The sequence below is a fragment of the Grampus griseus genome (genome assembly GCF_964374135.1).
Source record: "Grampus griseus genome assembly, chromosome: 10".
NCBI classification, from domain to species: domain Eukaryota; kingdom Metazoa; phylum Chordata; class Mammalia; order Artiodactyla; family Delphinidae; genus Grampus; species Grampus griseus.
Genome location: NC_139004.1, coordinates 55,290,024 through 55,309,115, shown reverse-complemented (window position 1 = coordinate 55,309,115; position 19,092 = coordinate 55,290,024). Strand labels below are relative to the sequence as shown.

At 45.7% G+C, this 19,092-nt stretch overlaps 1 protein-coding gene across 2 annotated transcripts in view; it reads right to left on the bottom strand.

The window, feature by feature from the left end:
* Window positions 1–19,092, bottom strand: part of STAC (SH3 and cysteine rich domain) — a 101,905-nt gene that overhangs the window by 58,355 nt on the left and 24,458 nt on the right. For both annotated transcript variants that reach the window (XM_082663644.1, XM_082663645.1), the window contains exon 2: window positions 7,192–7,468. In XM_082663644.1, the coding sequence (XP_082519770.1) occupies window positions 7,192–7,468 (277 nt within the window). The remainder of the gene's footprint in view (window positions 1–7,191; window positions 7,469–19,092) is intronic.

Sequence of the window (19,092 nt, the reverse complement as noted above, 5' to 3'; positions counted from 1 at the left end):
CTGTTTTAGGGATTATTACCCAGGACAAGCCATTATTATTATTATTTTTTTATTTTTTTTGCGGTACACGGGCCTCTCACTGTTGTGGCCTCTCCCGTTGTGGAGCACAGGCTCCGGACGCGCAGGCTCAGCGGCCATGGCTCACGGGCCCAGCTGCTCTGCGGCATGTGGGATCTTCCCGGACTGGGGCACGAACCTGTGTCCCCTGCATTGGCAGGCGGACTCTCAACAACTGCGTCACCAGGGAAGCCCACAAAGCCATTATTGTTTTCCCCAGTGGTTGCTACTCGGACAGTTAGAAAGTAAATGATCCTTTGACTGCAGTGACTGTATGAGGAAACTTGACATTTTAGGCAACGAAATCCAGCCTGTTTGCAAAATATTTGTTTAGAAAATATGTGCCCATTTAATATGCTGTGTCTTCTAAGTGGCTGCCAACTAAAAACATTTAGCTAATTTAAAAATAGTTTTGGGGGCTTCCCTGGTGGCACAGTGGTTGAGACTCTGTCTGCTAATGCAGGGGACACGGGTTCGAGCCCTGGTCTGGGAGGATCCCACATGCCGCGGAGCAACTAGGCCCGTGCGCCACAACTACTGAGCCTGCGCGTCTGGAGCCTGTGCTCCGCAACAAGAGAGGCCGCGATAGTGAGAGGCCCGCGCACCACGATGAAGAGTGGCCCCCACTTGCCACAACTAGAGAAAGCCCTCGCACAGAAATGAAGACGCAACACAGCAAAAAAATAAATTAAAAAAAAACAAACAAGTTTTGGAAACAAGGGGTCAGAATGGAGTCCCTTAGAAAAACCTCCTTAATTGACGGAGTGGACTCATGCACTGAGTTCATTATGCTAATAGCACATATTGACTTGTTCGAGTCTTTGCAATTCCAATGAGATGCAGATCACCGCAAGGAAATTCAATGCTCTCCTGAAACGAGTCACTGTAGAGAGTTCATTGTAAAGACAGAGTGCCCTAGATGGTACACGTACTGGGTGCCCAGTGAAGACGTGTCCCCCACCCTAACTCCCACTGCCAAGGCCTAAAGATGGCAAGAGTGGATTGTTTTGGTGGAGGAAGTATTTTTCTTCTAAGCAAGTACAAGAGGATTCTCCTAGTCTGACTGGCTCTTGAATCCTGTTGACCCAAAGGCTTGGGCATCCAGCACTGGGGCTGGTGAACACACCTAACTGCCTATTTCTCTCATGTCTCCGTGAAAGACTGGCTTGATCATCTTTGGCTTGCACAGGTGACCACATTTCTGGAAAGGAGGTGATCATAAAGGGTAGCCATGTCCTGGAGGCGGGGGGCATGCCATAGTGCCTGCTTAACCCAAGGGGCCTAAGGGCAGGGTCAGCAGGGGAGGAGCAATCTCAGGTCTAAGGTCAAGGGCAATGCTGGCACTAGGGAATGAGGGAATGAGTGAAGGAGCCAAAGAAATTAGAAAGAGATGGGCAGGGAATGAGGCTGGGGTCCTGGTCTACTTTTACTGCCACTTTCCGGTGGCAAATGTTTACGCTTTCCAGCTTTAAGGCCTAGGCAGCTAGGCGAGGCACACACGTGAGACCCTGTAAACCCAACTCTGAGTGTCCGTTCCAACTTAGAAATCCTAGACAGCGAGGATGCCAGATTCCGTTTATTTTTATACAAATATCCATCAGCTAGAAAGTGCACAAATGAGATTTGATTTTTCTTGGCCATCATTACATAACCTTTGGTTCTCAGTTGAGAGGAAAAAACCTGCTTTAATATGTTCCCTGGAATGTCATTCTAAGGGGATAGTAGCAGGGGGTCTTTCCCTGGAATTTAGAAAATGAAGATGAGCTGAGGCTTAAAGAATACAAATCTTGGGCTTCCCTGGTGGCGCAGTGGTTGAGAGTCCGCCTGCCGATGCAGGGGACACGGGTTCGTGTCCCGGTCCAGGAAGATCCCACATGCCGCGGAGCGGCTGGCCCCGTGAGCCATGGCCGCTGAGCCTGCGCATCCGGAGCCTGTGCTCCGCAATGGGAGAGGCCACAACAGTGAGAGGCCCGCGTACCGCAAAAAAAAAAAAAAAAAAAAAAAAAGAATACAAATCTTCAGGTGATTATGTAGAGACAGGAGGTTAGGTTTGCGGAGTAAAGAAAAAGGGCAGATCAGCTGTGCTCTATCACAGATGACAAGCCCTGGGCAGTGTTTCGGGAAGGATAACGTCCATGAGCCTCTGCTTTACCTCACTCCTCTTCCTCTCCTCGCCTCCTTCCTCTGCCCTTTCCCTCTCCTCGTTCCCTCTGGTCTCACATCACCTCTCTAATACCCTTTCTCCTTTCCTTGAAGGAGCCTACTATTTGGTTTACTTGGTTTTCATCTTTGAAAAGAGCAGTGTGCCCTGTTGACTATTTTTTCTCTTTCTTCTCTTTCTTTTTATGTTAAAAAGGCAGTTACACTATACATTTAATTCTGAGAAGAGAAAAGTATAGTGAAATTCTCTTTAACACAAAGCATTTTTTTGGTGTGATTTTCAAAACAGAATCTTTCAAAATTGTCACTGTACTTGAGGTATACCTGGAATCCTCTTTAGGGTAATGACTGTGACATTCCTCAGAGGTGAACTCACTTCCATTAGTTGTTTTAAAAAGACACAGGCTGTCGGTCTTTTCACACTCGTCATGAGACTGAAAATAGAGACTCATCATCACCTATTTAAGGGTTATGAATAGCACTGCCTTGAAAAGGACAGTGGAAATCTGTGTGGAAATTGAAAATGATGCGTCAAATTCTGAAGCTAGGTAGGTAGACACAAAACTGAAGTTGGAGGCCAAACTGCCTCAGAGTTCTGAGCACAAGACATGATGAGACCCCCTCCCTGCCATGGTAATGGTCAGATGCCAGGCATCACTTCCAGATGCAGAAGGGACGTGGAAGGTAGTTTAGCTCTAAGACTTAGTAGTGTCTCCCAGACAAAAAAGGCTCCGTAGTGCAGAGGCCATCCTAAGCCCAGTGGTAGGCTGGATTATTAACATTCTTCACTCTGTCCTTCGCAGGTGGCTTTGCTATCCCTGCTACTGGGGGCAGAGTGCACTTCTCCATCCCTGGACATGGGTTTGACCCACATCCCGGTGGAGTATCCACAGAAGTGACAGTTGGGTTCCTCCAACCCAAGGCCCTCTGGAAGCTCTGTATGCTTCCACTTGTCCTTGCCATTAGAAGGACATGGCATGCGCAGCCCATGGGTCCAACGAAAGGGTAAGAGATAAGGAAGAGAGAGAGGACACAGTAATTGAGCTGAGTTTGGATCAGCCAAGCCCCAGGTGATCTGAAGATGCTGAGTAAGAGTAAAAGAAAGCTGTTTTGAGCACACTGGCGTTTTAGAGTAGTTGTGATACGGCGATTTTTCGGAAATCCTTGACTGACACAAAGCACTCTTCCTAAATGTGGCCTGTTAGAAGGAAGAACATGAATAATAATAGTGACTAGAAAATGACAGTGTGAATAGAGAATGGTTTTCTGAGGATGAGGACAGGCCTGTGTGTATGGTTGCAAAAGTGGCTGATGCCGCTCCCCATTTCGAATAAACACCCCCACACACACACCCTTCCCCCGCCAACTGGTTCTTGGCCAAGGGTGAAGGACACCGCAGAACCCTGCCTTCCTGGCTACACTGGAAACCACTGACATTTCCACGTTCAATGATGACAGACACTGGTCTCTTTGGGAAGCAGCAGAGGCTCATTTCAAAGAATATCAGATAATTAAGTAGGGGAAGATCTTCAAGACGACCTATGCCTGGCAGAAGTTAAACTACTCATTACTCATAAGGCAGGCCCTTCAATTACTGGTCAAATGCCTCAGTTAAATGGTTATATTCTCCCTGAAATTTGTCTTTTAACTTTAACCCTTGCTCCCAACCCTTCCCTCTAAAGGCACAGAGAGTAAGTCTCTTGACTTTTCCAATATGGTATTTTAAAACACAGTTGCACATCCAAAGTCTTTTCCACACCAAACTCCCAGGGTTTCCTCACAATCTTATTTTGGCACACCACTCACCATTCTGATCACTCTCTTCTAGACACCTGCTTGCTTGTTCAAATCCCTCACGGAATGGGAAATGCAGAACCAGAGGCAATCTTTAAGGTGTATGTAAAACACTGCTGTGTAGATGAGGGACTAATTATTTTGTTACCATGACATTATTTTTAAAATTATTTATGGCTATAAAGTGTCAAAAATTTTTTTTGTTACTCTAATTTGGTTTACCCTCTAAATAGCTTTCTCTTCCTTAGGAAAATGACTATTTTCTTGTTTAATAATAATGATAATGATATCAATTCCAATACCCTTCCTCTACTGAGGTCTATTAGATGCCTGGTACTTCCCTTCTACCAGTTCATTAGTCCACACAAAACCCTGAGGGTGGTATTATCATCTCCGCATAAAATGAGGACACAGGTTCAAAGAAGGCAAGTCACTGGCACGAGGTCACACAGCTGCACGGGGCTCTAATCCAGGCTGTCTGGTTCTACATGCATGGTCTTTCTACCGTCCTCACTCCCTCATCTCATTTCATCTGGGAAGGGAAGGAGCTAATTGTTTCATGGGAATAGCCAGGAGCAAAACATGGGTCCGCGCTCTCCCCATTCTGTGTACCATATGGAAAGGTACCTCTCTGCCCACTTCAAAGTAAGATGGCCTCTCACCCTGTGACATCACAAAGCCTTTGGCTGGAATATAACTATCACATGACTGGCATCAGAGACAGCATGGAAAGGAATCCACGGAGGCCAGTCTTGTGATCTTCAACTAAGGTTTTCTTCTATTGCCATGGTGGACACTGCTGATGCCCTACCCAGATACCCCGTACTAGGTAGGTATAGACAGAACAATGGCCTCCCAGAGATGTCCATGTCCTAATCCCCAGAACTGGTGAGTAGTTATGTTACGTGGCAAGGGGAACTCAAGGGTGCAAATGGAAGTAAGGCTGCTAATCAGGTGACCTTGAGATGGGAAGGTGATCCTGGTTTACCCAGGTAGGTCCAGTGTAATCACGAGAATCTTTAGGAAAGGGGGAGAGTCAGGACCAAAGGGATAGTGGTGTGAAAAAGACGTGACCTGCCACTGCCACGCTTCATTGCACTGAAGATAAAAAGGGGTCACAAGCCAAAGTGTGGGCAGCCTCTAGAAGGTGGAAAAGACAAGAACATGGATTCCCCCCTAGAGCCTCCAGAAAGGAATGCAGCTCTGTGGACACCTTGATTTTAGCCCAGTGAGACTCACTGTGGACTTCTGATCTCCAGAACTATAAGATAATACATCTGTGTGGTTTAAAGCTACCAAGTTTGTGGCAATTCGTTATAGCAGCGAAACCTCACTAATAACACTGGTGGTATGTGTGCTGGCTGCTCGTGGCTCACAGCTGCCCCTTTCTTCCGAAAATTGCCATCGGCAGAACATGAGCCACTTTGCTCAGGGGTTTGAAATGACCTCCATCATGGGAGGAGGAGGGAAGCCCACTGATACCAAAGGCTGGCCTCAAGGAAGGACCAGCTGGTGAAATTCATGCTCCAGACTCCCGCAAGATCCACCTAACACCGCTTCCTAGTTGAGTTCCTCCCCTTCTCCATCCGCTTCCCTCTCTCCCTCTTGTCCTGAGAGCACCCTCTCAATAAATTACGTGCACTTGAGTCCCCATGTCAGGCTCTGCTTCTAGGGAATCCGACCTGAGACAACTGTCATACTCAGAAGAGGTGCTGGGCCACGGGAAATGGGTACTGAAGGGGAAACGGGGGGCTGGGAAGGGTGGGTTTCAGGGTTGAGGAGCTGTAAGGTGTGATGAACGACATATCAGGCCACACTGGGCCCTGGCTCCCAGCTTGGGAAACAGGCTCTTGATCTTAAAGTGTTCTTCCCTGAAGCCTTCACGGCCAAGCCCAGCGCTGCAGCACCCAGGCCGTAAGTGAGCAGGAGGTATGGCGTGGGCCTGGCATTGGGACCCCACGTGGGGAAGGCCTGTCTCTCACACCTGTTACCCTCTCAGTGGCTGTCCAGGTGCTCTAGGCTTTGCTTGGCTTCATGTCTGCAGGATCAGCACCGTGTCAGGAGGACAGTCCCCATCTGGGTCAGCCTTGCATCGTCTGATTCCCAGCCTCATTTCCTCTCTTAATTCCAGCCTTCTGCCCTTCAACTTCTCCTAGGGTGGGTACATCCTAACTGCCCCCTGAGAGCACACATGGGCATCTCCTTCCCCCTCCTCTCTTGTTCTGCAGTGACCCGTCCATCACCAGGACACGCTGCTGTTCTTGAAACAACGGGTTTCAACTCACTCTGAGTTCCACCCAAAGTACCTTTCTGGTTTCCTCCATCTGTTTGGTTACTGGGTTTCTACCGTGGGACAGGCAGAAGAGTGTTAACTGCAGAATTTCTGTGCACCTGGCTCTCAATGGCTCAGGTCTTCCTTCTAGCTGGGACATTTTATAGGCCATTCTCTTCATCTGGGCACAACCCCCAAGATGCTCAGGCTATCACCATTTCTCTGAGGTACCAGGAGTGAGTCCTGTCCGGGTCCAGAGTTGTAATCACCATTCCAACCAAATCCCCTGTCCTGCCTGGGTCAGTGCCTCCCTGAGGTCTCCTGCCTTCCACAGCTGCCTGTCTATGTCACTCACCTGGAGCACCAAGCCACAGACCCCCTGCCCAGGCGACCCCAGATAGACACAGCCACGCATACTGGAGAGGACCCTGCAATGCGTCACTCAGATCTCCCTGCAGAACAGAGGCGTTCGAACCCCAACTGCCCAGCACCGTGATTGCCTCCCACGGATTCCCTCTCCCTTAACTGCCCTTAGCTAAAAAGAACTGCTCTGTTCAAGATTCTGCCCCCTCCCTGGGGGCTGCCCGTACCCGGTGAGAGGTGATGCAGGGGTACAAAGTCACAGACCTCTGGCCTCAATGTGAGATGACTGTACGGGGCTTGAGAGCTCCCTGGGGATCGGCTGGAAGCTTTCTTCCATCTGTACCACAACCCAGCGTCTCCCTCCACCCAGCCCTGCTTCCCTTACCTGTTGACACACACTGTCACCCCAAACGCTCCCAAACAACCCTCCTGCATATCAGACAGACTCAGAGTCTGTCCACGGGGACCTGGACTCAGGTACACCCCTCTCACCTGGCTTTGCAGGGATGCAGGGACCTGGAGGAGGAGGCAGAGGGACGGCTTACCCACGATCATGTGGTTGCAGACATCACAGAAAGTGGGCTTCTTGAAGATGTGCTCCTGAAAGGCGTGGGCCTTGCCGCCGCCTGGGTACAGGCCGGCCCTGGTGACTGTGGACGTCAGGCATCCGGGGGCAGGGAGCAGGCTGGAGCTGGGGCTGACCTCCGAAAGCATGTCGGCCTGCAGTTTCGCATCGCTGTTGGTTCGCTGGAAGAAGTTGTCAGCACTTTTGCTCCGTAAACTCTTGGTCTTGAAAGAAAGTGATCGTTTTAGTTTCTGGAGCTGCAATGCAATGACAGAACAGACTTACGATCAATCGTGCAATGGGGCTGAGGCCTGCTCCATGGACTGCTCTGTTCCTACGGACTTCCTCAGCCCCTGGGGAGGCTCACAGATGTCCCTGAGGGGGCGGGTGATGTCAGCAGCCCCTATTCCACCGCCTGCCCCTCCTCTCTGCCTCCCTGCCCTCCCACCCACGTGTTGTCAAAATATCCCACCGCTTTGGACACCATTTGCCTTTTGAATTGGAATCACTGGAAATATTAATTGTATGAACTCCTGGGCTCAAAGGCTGGGTCCCTCATGCTGGGGTCTCTGCTGGTCTTTCTCTGCTGTGGTCCCTTGGCAGCCATCTGTCTGTTCACATCGCAAAGCAGAGGAGGTCACTGTCTGACTCGGAATTAATCTGGCTAAAGTATCACAGAACACAAGCCGGAACTTCTCAAGCCTGCTTGGGTCCGAAGCAGTGCGTGTGCGTGTGCGTGTGTTTGAGGAGGGCACGGTGTGAAATTATCCATTTGACTTTCTCTGCTCCTCCCTGTGCCCTGCCTCTCGGTTTTGCTCATGGCAAACTAGACCATTTCTCCTTTGCCTTTGGGACCCATGGAGTGGCACCACACGGGGCTGGAGGAATCCTAACTCGGTTTGGTCCAGTCTGCACCTCCAATCTAGTTTTCACATGGCAGCCGGAAGGGTCTTTTGGAAACAAGATGTGAGCCTGTTGTTTAAAATCCTTCACAGAGCTTCCTTTGTTCTTTATAAATTTAAAGAAAAGCTCCTTGCCATGGGCTCCAGGGACTGGTAGATTCTGGATCCCAGCGACAGCTCACACACCATCCACCTTGCTCTGCCCATCCCAGCCACAGCGGCCTTTTAAGTCTCTGGCATTTATTATGCTTTTTAATCAGCAGCCCTTAGTGCATCGTTTCCCCTCTCCCCAGATAAAAGAAATGAACCACTTAGCAGCTGCATGACCTGTAGTAGGTCACTTCACCTTTAAGGCAGTTTTCCTTTTGTGATTGAATATCCATGCCTGTTGCCTGGAATTGATGTCTAAGCCCCAAAGCTGTAGACAAAACAAGTGCTCATCACACTATTCTAATAAAGACCTCCATCAAGTGTGGTCAGACACCCCTACTGGACACACAAGATGTCTTGATCTGGCCTTGCCGAGTCTAGCCACCTAATCTAGCCATCAGCCCCCCCCCCAACTTCTCCCACAGAAGATCAGGAAGATGTGGTGGTCTTAGTGCTTGGGGTGGATGCCACAGTTCTCTACCTTCCCCTTCCCATGCCCCTTTGCAAGGTGACCTCGCAGCTCCTCCCATCAAGGCTGGAGTTCCTCAAATCTTGTTGGTTTGGGAAATTTGACCAACAGCAGGCGGCAGAGCAACTTTAAGCCACTTCCAAGCCCAAATCTCAAGATGCCCTGTATGCTTCTGTTTGCCCTCTTGGAAACCTGCCAAACTGCCATATGCACAAACCCGATATAGCCTGAAGGACGATGAAAGACACACAGTCCAGAAGCCCTCATCACTCGAGTGACACCCCTGAAGCAGACCCACCTTGCTCCCTGCAGGGAATCAAGGAGCATAGATGAGACCAGTAGAACTGTCCAGCTGAGTCCCGCTCAAACTGTCAACCCATAGGATCATCAACTAAAGAGATGGCTGGTGTTTTGAACCATTGAGTATCTATCGTGTGTACACAGCAATACAGTGCTGTTCTCCCCACCTTCCAAACATGTGGTAGGATTGTGCCTTGTTGCCCATTTGAAGGTGGCCGGGACCATGTGAAGTCAGTGTTCTACTTCAGGGAACTGTATGGCGTCGGGGGTGGGGAACACCCTTGCAGGGGGCCTTCTAGAGAAGCCCCACTAAGACCAGCAATGGAGCATCATCAGCCCGAAAGGGCTAGCCTGAGAAGCAGCAGTAACCTACATAACAGGTGAGAAACTGTGGGCCGCCAAGACTCTTGTCCCTTTCCCTCCATCCTACGGCCCAGACCCAGCAGAGGGGCTGGAACTGCCAAAGGAGCAGGAAGGAAGAGTTCCTGGATCATCTTGGAGTGTTTGTTACCGAACCGTAACCTAGCACATCCTCACTGATACAGGGGAAGGGAGTCACGAGCCCTTGGGAGCACAGCACTTATTTTGAAGAGGACCCTCCATCTCCAGCAAAGCTAACTGCGAGGGGGGGCTATGAAGCAATCGCTCTGTGAGACTGAGCCCCACAGAGGTGAGGGCCTGGAACCAGCAAAGGAGCAGAACACACCTTCTGCACGTCAAGTCCTTCTGGCTATAAATTGGACTGACGCTGGAGGAAGGTAGACTTAGACAGGAGGCGAGTGATTCAGATACACACACACACACACACACACACACACACACACACACACATATACATATATAGTAGGATAGTAAGAGGTTCAAACTACTAGGTATAAAATAAATAAGTTGCATAGATGTAACATACAGCACAGGGATAAGCCAATATTTTGTAACTTTATATGGAATATAATCTATAAAAACATTGAACCACTATGTTGTACACCTGAAACTAATATAATATTGTAAGTCAACTCTACTTCAATTAAAGAAAAAAGAACTTGAACATAAGTATCTGAGTCTACATCTGGGGACTTTTCCATACCCTGGTTCTGCTATTTTGTATTCTGTTAACTCAAGAAAAACTTACTTAGGTGTTGAATAAAGTGGCTAATGGATTGTCAAGTTACAGGCTGAATCCTCTGTGTATTTCATACACTGTTTCTGATCCTTGATTTTTCATTTTGAAAGCACTGCAGAACCCCTCTAAAGCTGCACGTTAGATTTATAGAAACCTAGTAAACGGTTTTTGCTTTAATAGCAGCTTGGAGAATCAGAGCAGCAAATAGAATCCCAATTCCGTTTAAAGCCCCATCTGATGCTTTGTCTGGTTTTAACAATCTATTTAGCTAAAGATAAGGGCTAAGGGCGGTTTCTTTTGTCAAATGAACAACAGATCTGCTTCTTTCAGATAATTAAGAAAAATCCCCAGAGTTAGATTACACCAAATGTGGAAAAAAAAAAACTACTGACATTAAACATTAGCTATTAGGTGTTAGAAAATTATTCTGAATTCTTCAATTCAGCAGGGCTCTGGATTGCTCACCTATGAAAGAGCAACACAGTGAAAACTGCATGACCTATTTTTTTTTTGAACTTGTTATTTAAAAATAATTTTAGTAATACAAAGATTGCAAAATAGTAGAATCCCCGTGTAACTTTCACTCACTTTCCTCTAATGTTAACGTCTTACATAGTACAATATAGTAAATTGATTGTAACCAGGAAACTGACACTGATATAAAACTGTTAACTAATCTATGGATCTTATTAGATTTTTCCAGTTGTCCCATAATGCCTTTTTTTCTGGTCCAGGATCCAATCTAGGATTCCATATTGCATTTAGTTTCATTTCCTTAGTCTCTTCGATCTATGTTAGGTCCTCAGTCTTTTTTTGTCTTTCATAACCTCTACCTTTTTGAGGTTTACAAAACAGTATTTTGTAGAATGTCCTTCAATTTGGGTTTGTCTGATGTTTTCTCATTATTAGATTGAGGTTATATATTTTCAGTAAGAACAGGACAAAAGTGATGTGTTCTTCTCAATGCAGCATATTAGGAGGTACCTGACATCAGTATGTCCTATTACTGGTGATACTAACTTTGGTCAGTGGGCTGAGGTGATATTAGCCAGGCTGCTCCACTGTCAAGTTACTATTTTTCTCTTTGTCATGAATGAGTTTCATGTAGGGGAACTACTTTGAGATGATGTAAATATCCTGTTTCTCATCATGCATTTGTCCTCTAATTTCAACATCCATCGATGATTCTTGCCTGCAAAACTTATTACCTGGTGTTTGCCTAATGGTGATAGTCTATTTCCATTATCCTTCTATATTAATTAATTAGTATTCTCCTCCTCTTCACCTATTTATTAATTATTTGTTTCTATTAGTATGGACTGATGGATCTTTGCTTTATTCTGAGTTACAATTTCCTACTACCATCATTTTGTTACTCTAATTGTCCCAGGTTTGGTCACTGGAAGCTCCTTCTGGTTTGAATCTGTGTCCTTTTCCACATGCCCTGAATATTTCTGAAGACTTCCTTACTTGCTAACACTACAGGGTTCTCCAGGCTTATCTTATATTTTCCCTGTTCCAGTCTTGCAGCCAGCATTTCTCCAAGGAGCCCTGGTTAGTTTTATTAGGGAATGGTACCTATGAACTGCTATCTGGGCAGAAAATAACTGCTCAAAATTTAATCATTATCTAGTAGTTTATAGATCTTTTTATTGTTATGAACATAGTTTATAGATTTATAAAAACTTCATCTGCCATTTGTACAGCCAGGAAGAAATGAAAATGGATTTTGGTGAAAAAATGCAGGTCTCTGCCTCAAGAAAATACTAGAAGCAATCAAATGTTCATCCATAGAGAAACAGTTAATTAATCCAGTACCCCATTCGATGGAATATTAGACCACAATTAAAGAGTGAGTTACATCTCCCATGCTTTCTTTTTTCACTCACAAGACTGAGTTTAGTGCTGTAAAATGAATATCTGCCCATGTATCTCCCCAAGTGAGATGAAAACTTTCCTCTCCTTTTCCCCTCAGTTTGTCACTCATCTCTGACTTTATTTACTCAACGCGTTTGCGTAGGATGAATTTAAAATTCTATGGAGTCAAAATTGATCAATGTTGCTGCTGCTCTTAACGGCCGACATTTACTGAAGATGTACCATTTGCTTATTCTATGTGATTCCTGAGGCTGCTGTCTCAGTCAACTAATGATATGTACTTAACATTGACCTCCCTTCTAGCTCAAGACATAATACAAGGACCCTAACAACATCTACCTGACTCCTAAAGTGATCAAAGGCGACTTTTCTCACTATATTTAGGCAGAAATTCCAGATCTTGAAAAACTCGTTTCATTTAGAAATGAAAGAACATAAAACATAAACCAATAATATGGTGTGTGTGAAAACCTCTAAAACATAAGTAAATATACCACTCAGGTGGTAAAGGAAGAACATAGTTGTGAAAACACTTACTATTGGAATAAAAAGTAAACTTTATATACACTCTGTGCTTTCAATACATTTGGAAACATATAATCTCTGAAAAATAAGATACGAAAGCTGAGATGATCAAACTCAGTTAGAAAGGAAGGGATTCGCTAGAGTTAAGAAAAGAATTTGTAGCAAGCAGTAAATACCACAGTAAAATTTAAAACAGGAAAGGTAAAAGCAACAAGGACTCACTCTGCAGAAACGTGATCCTACGATGTGGGGTTATGTTTGAGAAGCTCCCATAAAACACAGGACTTATTACAAAGATACAAGAAGATGAAAATCATTAGAGAAGACATAAAGAAATAACTGGATCCTGAAGAAGACTTCAGAATGACTGGAACGGCAGCATTATTCAAAGATAAAAGAGAATTCCTGGGCTAAATGAGGGAAGAAGACAAACCCATCAATGAGGGAACCATCATGTGTCCGGTCAGCCTGGTGAAAAGAGCTATCTCTTTTCCTGCCAGCAAGTTCAAGTGTCCTGTCAGAACGTCAAGGCGTCAAAAGAAAAGGAGGACATCCAAACACGCAGGCAGGAAAGTGGGTCACCCATGAAGAAAGAAACCTTAGACTCACTTCAAGTTTCTCTTCTCCAATGTGAAACAATGTAAGACAAAGTTATGACCCAAGTATTCTCAACCCAGACAAATGACCACTCAGGAGCAGAGAAAACAAAAGCACTGGAAAATATGGAAAACTCGAGGCATAAAAGAACTTGCGCTTGAAATAATTTCAACATGGTTAAGTTAAAATGACTGGTATACACAGTTCACAAAGACAATTCACCTATTATAAATACTTAATGAAACAGATGACACGTAATTCAGAACAGATGACACGTAATTTAGTTTTAACAGTAATAAAAATACCACGAGTTGTAGTAACAAAACACAAGTAGTGAGGGGGTGGAGGATGGAGGAGGAAGCCAGCTTGTGTTAACTTCCTCATTTCTGTGGAGGAGAAGTAACAAGGACAACAAGCATGGTATTAGTTACAGCTGACATTTGAGTCCTTCGGATGTGTCACATACTATTCCTAAAACTTCACGTGTATCATCTCCTTTAATCCTCCAATCCACCTCATCAGGCAGTGACTGTGTGGCACTGTGCCATTAAACCCACCCTACAGCTCTATGAGGGACTATTATTCCAATTTGTAGATGATGTCCTGGGAGTCAGAGTGGTAAAGGACATACTGTAAGTGATAAAGCCAAGAATCAGTCCTGCTTACTCTGACCAAGCCAGGCATTTGCAGCCAACCCAAGCTGACCACGTTCCTCCACCCTCACTCGGAATTTCAGCCATAAGTGACCAAGGAGGATAGACTTTCCTGCCTCTGCGCCTCTATTCATGCTGTTTCTCTGTCTGGGAACACCCTCTCACCCTTGGAGAAAGCCACCTGCTATGACAGGATTGTCACAATTGGAGTTCATTTTATTTGTTTAATTGTTTCTTGTCTGTGTCCTTAAGATGTGAATTCCATGAAGCCAGGCAGGTTTTCTGTCTTGTTCTCTGGGGAGACCTTTGCAATTAGTGTTGAAATGCCTGGTACGTAGGAAGTGCTCAAATAGATCCATGAAGACGCCTCCATCATTCCAATCAGAAGTAATTGCTCCTTGAGTGTACCATAACATAATGCTTGCATCACAGGTCCAGTTCTTATTTCAATTTGTATCGTATTCACTCTCTTTTTATGTGTCTCCCACCCTAGATTTGTGAATTCCTTGTAGATTGGATTAGGTCTCAATCAACTTTATATCACTCCCAAAGCAGTTCTCAACCTTTTTTATTTTTGTAGGACTCTGCTTTTTTTTGTGTTTGCCCCCCCGCCCAAGGCAGACTCTGTTAGCTGTGTACCCAACTTCCGGTCCCTACTTCTCTTTTCCTTACAAAACCTCCATTTTTTCTTGGAACAGCAGTGTGTCCAGCTTTCCTGACGGCTGGAAATGGCTTATGACACAGTTCTGGCCAAGGCAATGTACATCCAATGTAGATTTCTCCAGAGTTTTGCTTTCCTGATAAAAGAGGGAAGACTTGGTTGCTCCTACCTTTCTCTCTTTCCTTCTTGTCTTGAACACAGACATGACGTCTAGAGCTACAGCAGCCCTCTTGCTATCCCACGACAATGGGGACATAAGCCAACAGGCCAAGGTGGCAGAGAAAAGGAAGATCATGATGGCTTTGCTGAGTAGCTAAGCCAAGGCCAGCAACTTCTTATCTCTAGGCTTCTTACTATGTGAGAAAAACCAACCCATACTTGTTTAAATTACTGTAAGTTGGATTTTTTGGTCCCTTTAACCAATATTTTCTATAACTTGTCCAGCTGATATTCTTTTTTTTTTTTTTTTTTGCGGTACGCGGGCCTCTCACTGCTGTGGCCTCTCCCGTTGCGGAGCACAGGCTCCGGACGCGCAGGCTCAGCGGCCATGGCTCACGGGCTCAGTCGCTCCGCGGCATGTGGGATCTTCCCAGACCGGGGCACGAACCCGTGTCCCCTTCATCGGCAGGCGGACTCTCAACCACTGCGCCACCAGGGAAGCCCTGTCCAGCTGATATTCTTAACTGGTACAGCACTTACATGCTACCCTCCCACGGGTATATGTAGATTTTTGACAAACCCAAACTATTATTGCAGGAGAGTAAATCACTGCAAAATTCTGAACTAAGAGGAGAATGAGACTCCGAAAGGCTAAGTGTCTGCCCACAGTTATGCTGACAGTAAGCAGCGGAGTCGGAATCAGATTCAGGTTTCTCAAGACTGCCAAATCCATGCTTGTGCCCTGCGCTTGTCGCCTCATCACAAGGTACACGTGTGCCACCTGCAAAGCCGCATCTCTTGGCTTAATGGAGATATGGGGCCTCTGATCACTGCCTTTCAAAGACCTCACCCTGGAGGAACACTCTCCTGGGCGTAGCTGCCAAGGTTTCAATTCCTATGATGAGGGTGCAACTTTGTTGGCCAAATACTGCCTGGCTGTCCTGGATACTTCTTTTTTTTTTTTTTTGCGGTATGCAGGTCTCTCACTGTTGTGGCCTCTCCCGTTGCGGAGCACAGGCTCCGGACGCACAGGCTCAGCGGCCACGGCTCACGGGCCCAGCCGCTCCGCGGCATGTGGGATCTTTCCAGACCGGGGCATGAACCCGTGTCCCCTGCATCGGCAGGCGGACTCTCAACCACTGCGCCACCAGGGAAGCCCCCTGGATACTTCTTTTAAGGGCCACTTTAGAACATCCCCACCAGCACATTTTCATCCTGGTCATCCTCCCAGCCTGAGCTGGAAATACGTTCTGTGTGTTTGAGGAACGCCAAGGAGCTTGAGCACCGGTGACTAGGACAGACCGAGAGGGAGTTGAGGAGGCAGAGGACAAAGATAAGGTTACACACGCAGAGGCTGGTCCTGCAGGACCTCAGAGGCCTTGGGGTAGGACTTTGCATTTATTCCCAGTGTGATGGAAAGACACTGCCTGACTGAGTGATCTGTATCTGTAAAGGACTGCACTGGTTTATGCATGGAGAAAGGACTAACATTTTCATAGACAGATGATGGCTTAAGCGAGGGCCATGGCAGTGGAAATAGTAAGAAATGGTGTGTTCTGGGCATATTCTGAAGTAGGGTTTCTTAGTGAGTTGGATGTGGTGTGTGAGGAAAAGAGAGAAGCCGAAGATGAATCCAAGGATTTTTGTCCTGAGCAGTTGCCACTGGAGAAATGGCCATTTACTGGGATGATGGACAGTGGGAAGAAGCATGTCTGATGGGGAGAGGAGATGAATACTGGGCATTTGTTTTTGATGGGCTAATTTTGAGATGACTACTAGAGATCCATGGAAAGATGTGGTTAAAGAGAGTTCAAATCCCCTAAATTTCCAGTCCCAAACATCACACCGATTTTTACCAGCCAGAGGCCAGATGCGAGGCACCAGAATGAACTGTGTGGGCTCTGTCTGAAGATGAAGACAAACAACAACCAGGGATCCAAACAAACACTCTGAGATTTTAGCTTTTCAAACTCATTTTGCTGCTGAACCCATTAATATGTTACCAAGAAGATGGGTGTGTTTGTGAGAAATATACCTACCGATACTATTTTAATGCAGATAATAGAACTGCTCCCCTTTAAGACTGTCTCCAAAACAAACAAAAAATACACAAAGACACATATAAACATGGTTGTTCTGCAGCATGGTAATGTAATCAGTGGCAGAGGGCTCTGGGGAGCTGACTGCCTGAAATGGTCAAGCTGTCTGGGTCTGAGGCCTGGTTTTGATTTCTAATAGCTCTATTAACCTCTTCAGGAATGGAAAACATAGGCTGTAGAGATAATGCAAAGAGATAATCTCCATAAAGCTTTTAGCACAGAGTCTGAGACATAGGATAAACCCAATTAATATTAGCTATTATCACTTACATTCACAGAAACATGTAATACAGACACACGTAACCCACTGAACACACACTTTCACACCAGTGCACTGAGAAACACACACTAGAAAATCTACATTTACGGTACATACATGCATATATACAGAAAATGCCTTAAATTTTCTCATTCCCTTGCTGCCTGTCTTGCTTGCATTTGACTTGATAACATTCCTTTTTAATGATTTTCAAGAATGGAAGGATTATTTTCTTTTCCTTGCAAGAGCTGGCTATTACTACTGATGCCTGCCATGGCTCAGGGCTGGCTGTCCTCCTGAATGAATGACAAATACCCTCAGCAAATCACTTTCTCTAAAAATAGACCACCCCAGATGATGTTTGGCTTCCATTCTCATTTCCATATACTTTGAAAAGAAAAAATTCCATTCTTGTTAGAGACTAACTGCTAATCTATCCCGAGCAATGTGACTCGATAAAAATGAACGAATCTCTCGAGTTTTGCAAAATGCCCTAGTTTTGCCTCATCTGTTTATTGGATTTATGTAAAATATAAATGGAAGGCTGACAGATTTCTCCATATTCTGCCCGTTGAATGTTCATTCTGTTTGGCTTTATGGAGCCATTTACCTAGAGCATTTTACCTTGACAACTTAATGCGTGACTTGCCTTCTCTATTTCTTCCTCCAGATGTGTGTGAAAGGATTGAGTGGCTACAAGACACCTTTCAAATTATAGTCACTGTGTAGAAGCAGATGAATTGCTTTCAGCATTATTAGCCAACTAAACTTCTGATGGACACAATTCCCCCAAGAGTTCACTTGGTTTTCTGGGCCAAGGACCACACGGTTTATATCATCCATACTGTTGGGATGCATGTTTACGGCAAAACAAACAAACAAACAAAATTAAAAAGAACATTTAGAGTGAATTTTATATGGGGAAAATCAATACTGTTGGCCCAATATGCATAAACCAGCTAAATTCTGATTTGGACCACCCTGCTTCCTTGATTTGAATTGGAGAGAGGCACTCACTCAAGATCTTAACGCCAAAATCATTAACATCTCCTCTGAAGTCTGTCTTGGCACATTTACTCTGGATTTTCAAACCGGGGAGCACTGAATCTGGAAGACTATAGGGAACATGTCAAATCTATACTTATATCCTTCTAGATGCCATTCAGTAAAATCAGGGGCAATGGATTTTGCAGATTTCATGCTGGTAACTTTGACATCATTCCCTGGACAGAGCTAACTCCTCTCTGTGTAACTGCTGTTATCATTATCTTCATCAACATCATTAATATTTCCAACTACAGTATGTAAAGCAAGGGAACCACAATATTTCACACTGATTCACTCTGCTCTGGGGTGGGTGCCACAATTTAAGATTGATATCCCCCCAGCCACATACAATCATTTAGGTACCTACGACTGCAAGTGCTAGGAAACCTAGATTCAAACTGGCTTAAGCATAATGATACTGCTTCACATAACACGAGGTCGTAATGCAGGAGTCACTAGGGATGGCTAATTCAGCAGCAGAATGACATCACAGAGGATTCAGGTTCTAACAGATTACTCTGCCTTTTTCATCCCAGCCTTAAAGCTGGTTTCCCTCATGGTCAAAAAAATGGCTGCCAGTTTGCAAATATTCAGTAGCAGGAGGGTGATGGCATCTCCCCTTATGTCTGTTCTTACCAGCCTGCCTGGAAAACCTTTCCCTCAAGCTCACCATCAGATTTCCCTTCTTATTGGCCAGAACTGTAACCACATGTCCTTCCTAAACCAATCACTGGCAAGGAGAATGATCCACTTAGACCAGTCAGGATTTACCTTCTTGGTGCACGGGCTGAGAACACTGTTTCCCGAAGAACAGGGCGATAAAGAGAAGGGCGGGCACCAGAGCAGTATTAGCATTTTATAAGGAAGGAGAAAGGAGTAAATGGCTCTGGGGTAGGCAACTAACAGAGTTTTGGAAACGTATGGCGCTCCCTGGTGGAGACCGACTGAACTAGCGGTAGGTGAAGGAGGAGGAAATGAAGGAGGAAGGAGGGGGCAGGAGAAGAAGATAAGGCCACAGGGGAGCAAGAGCACATTATGCCCTCCCCTACAGTATGGGAAGGA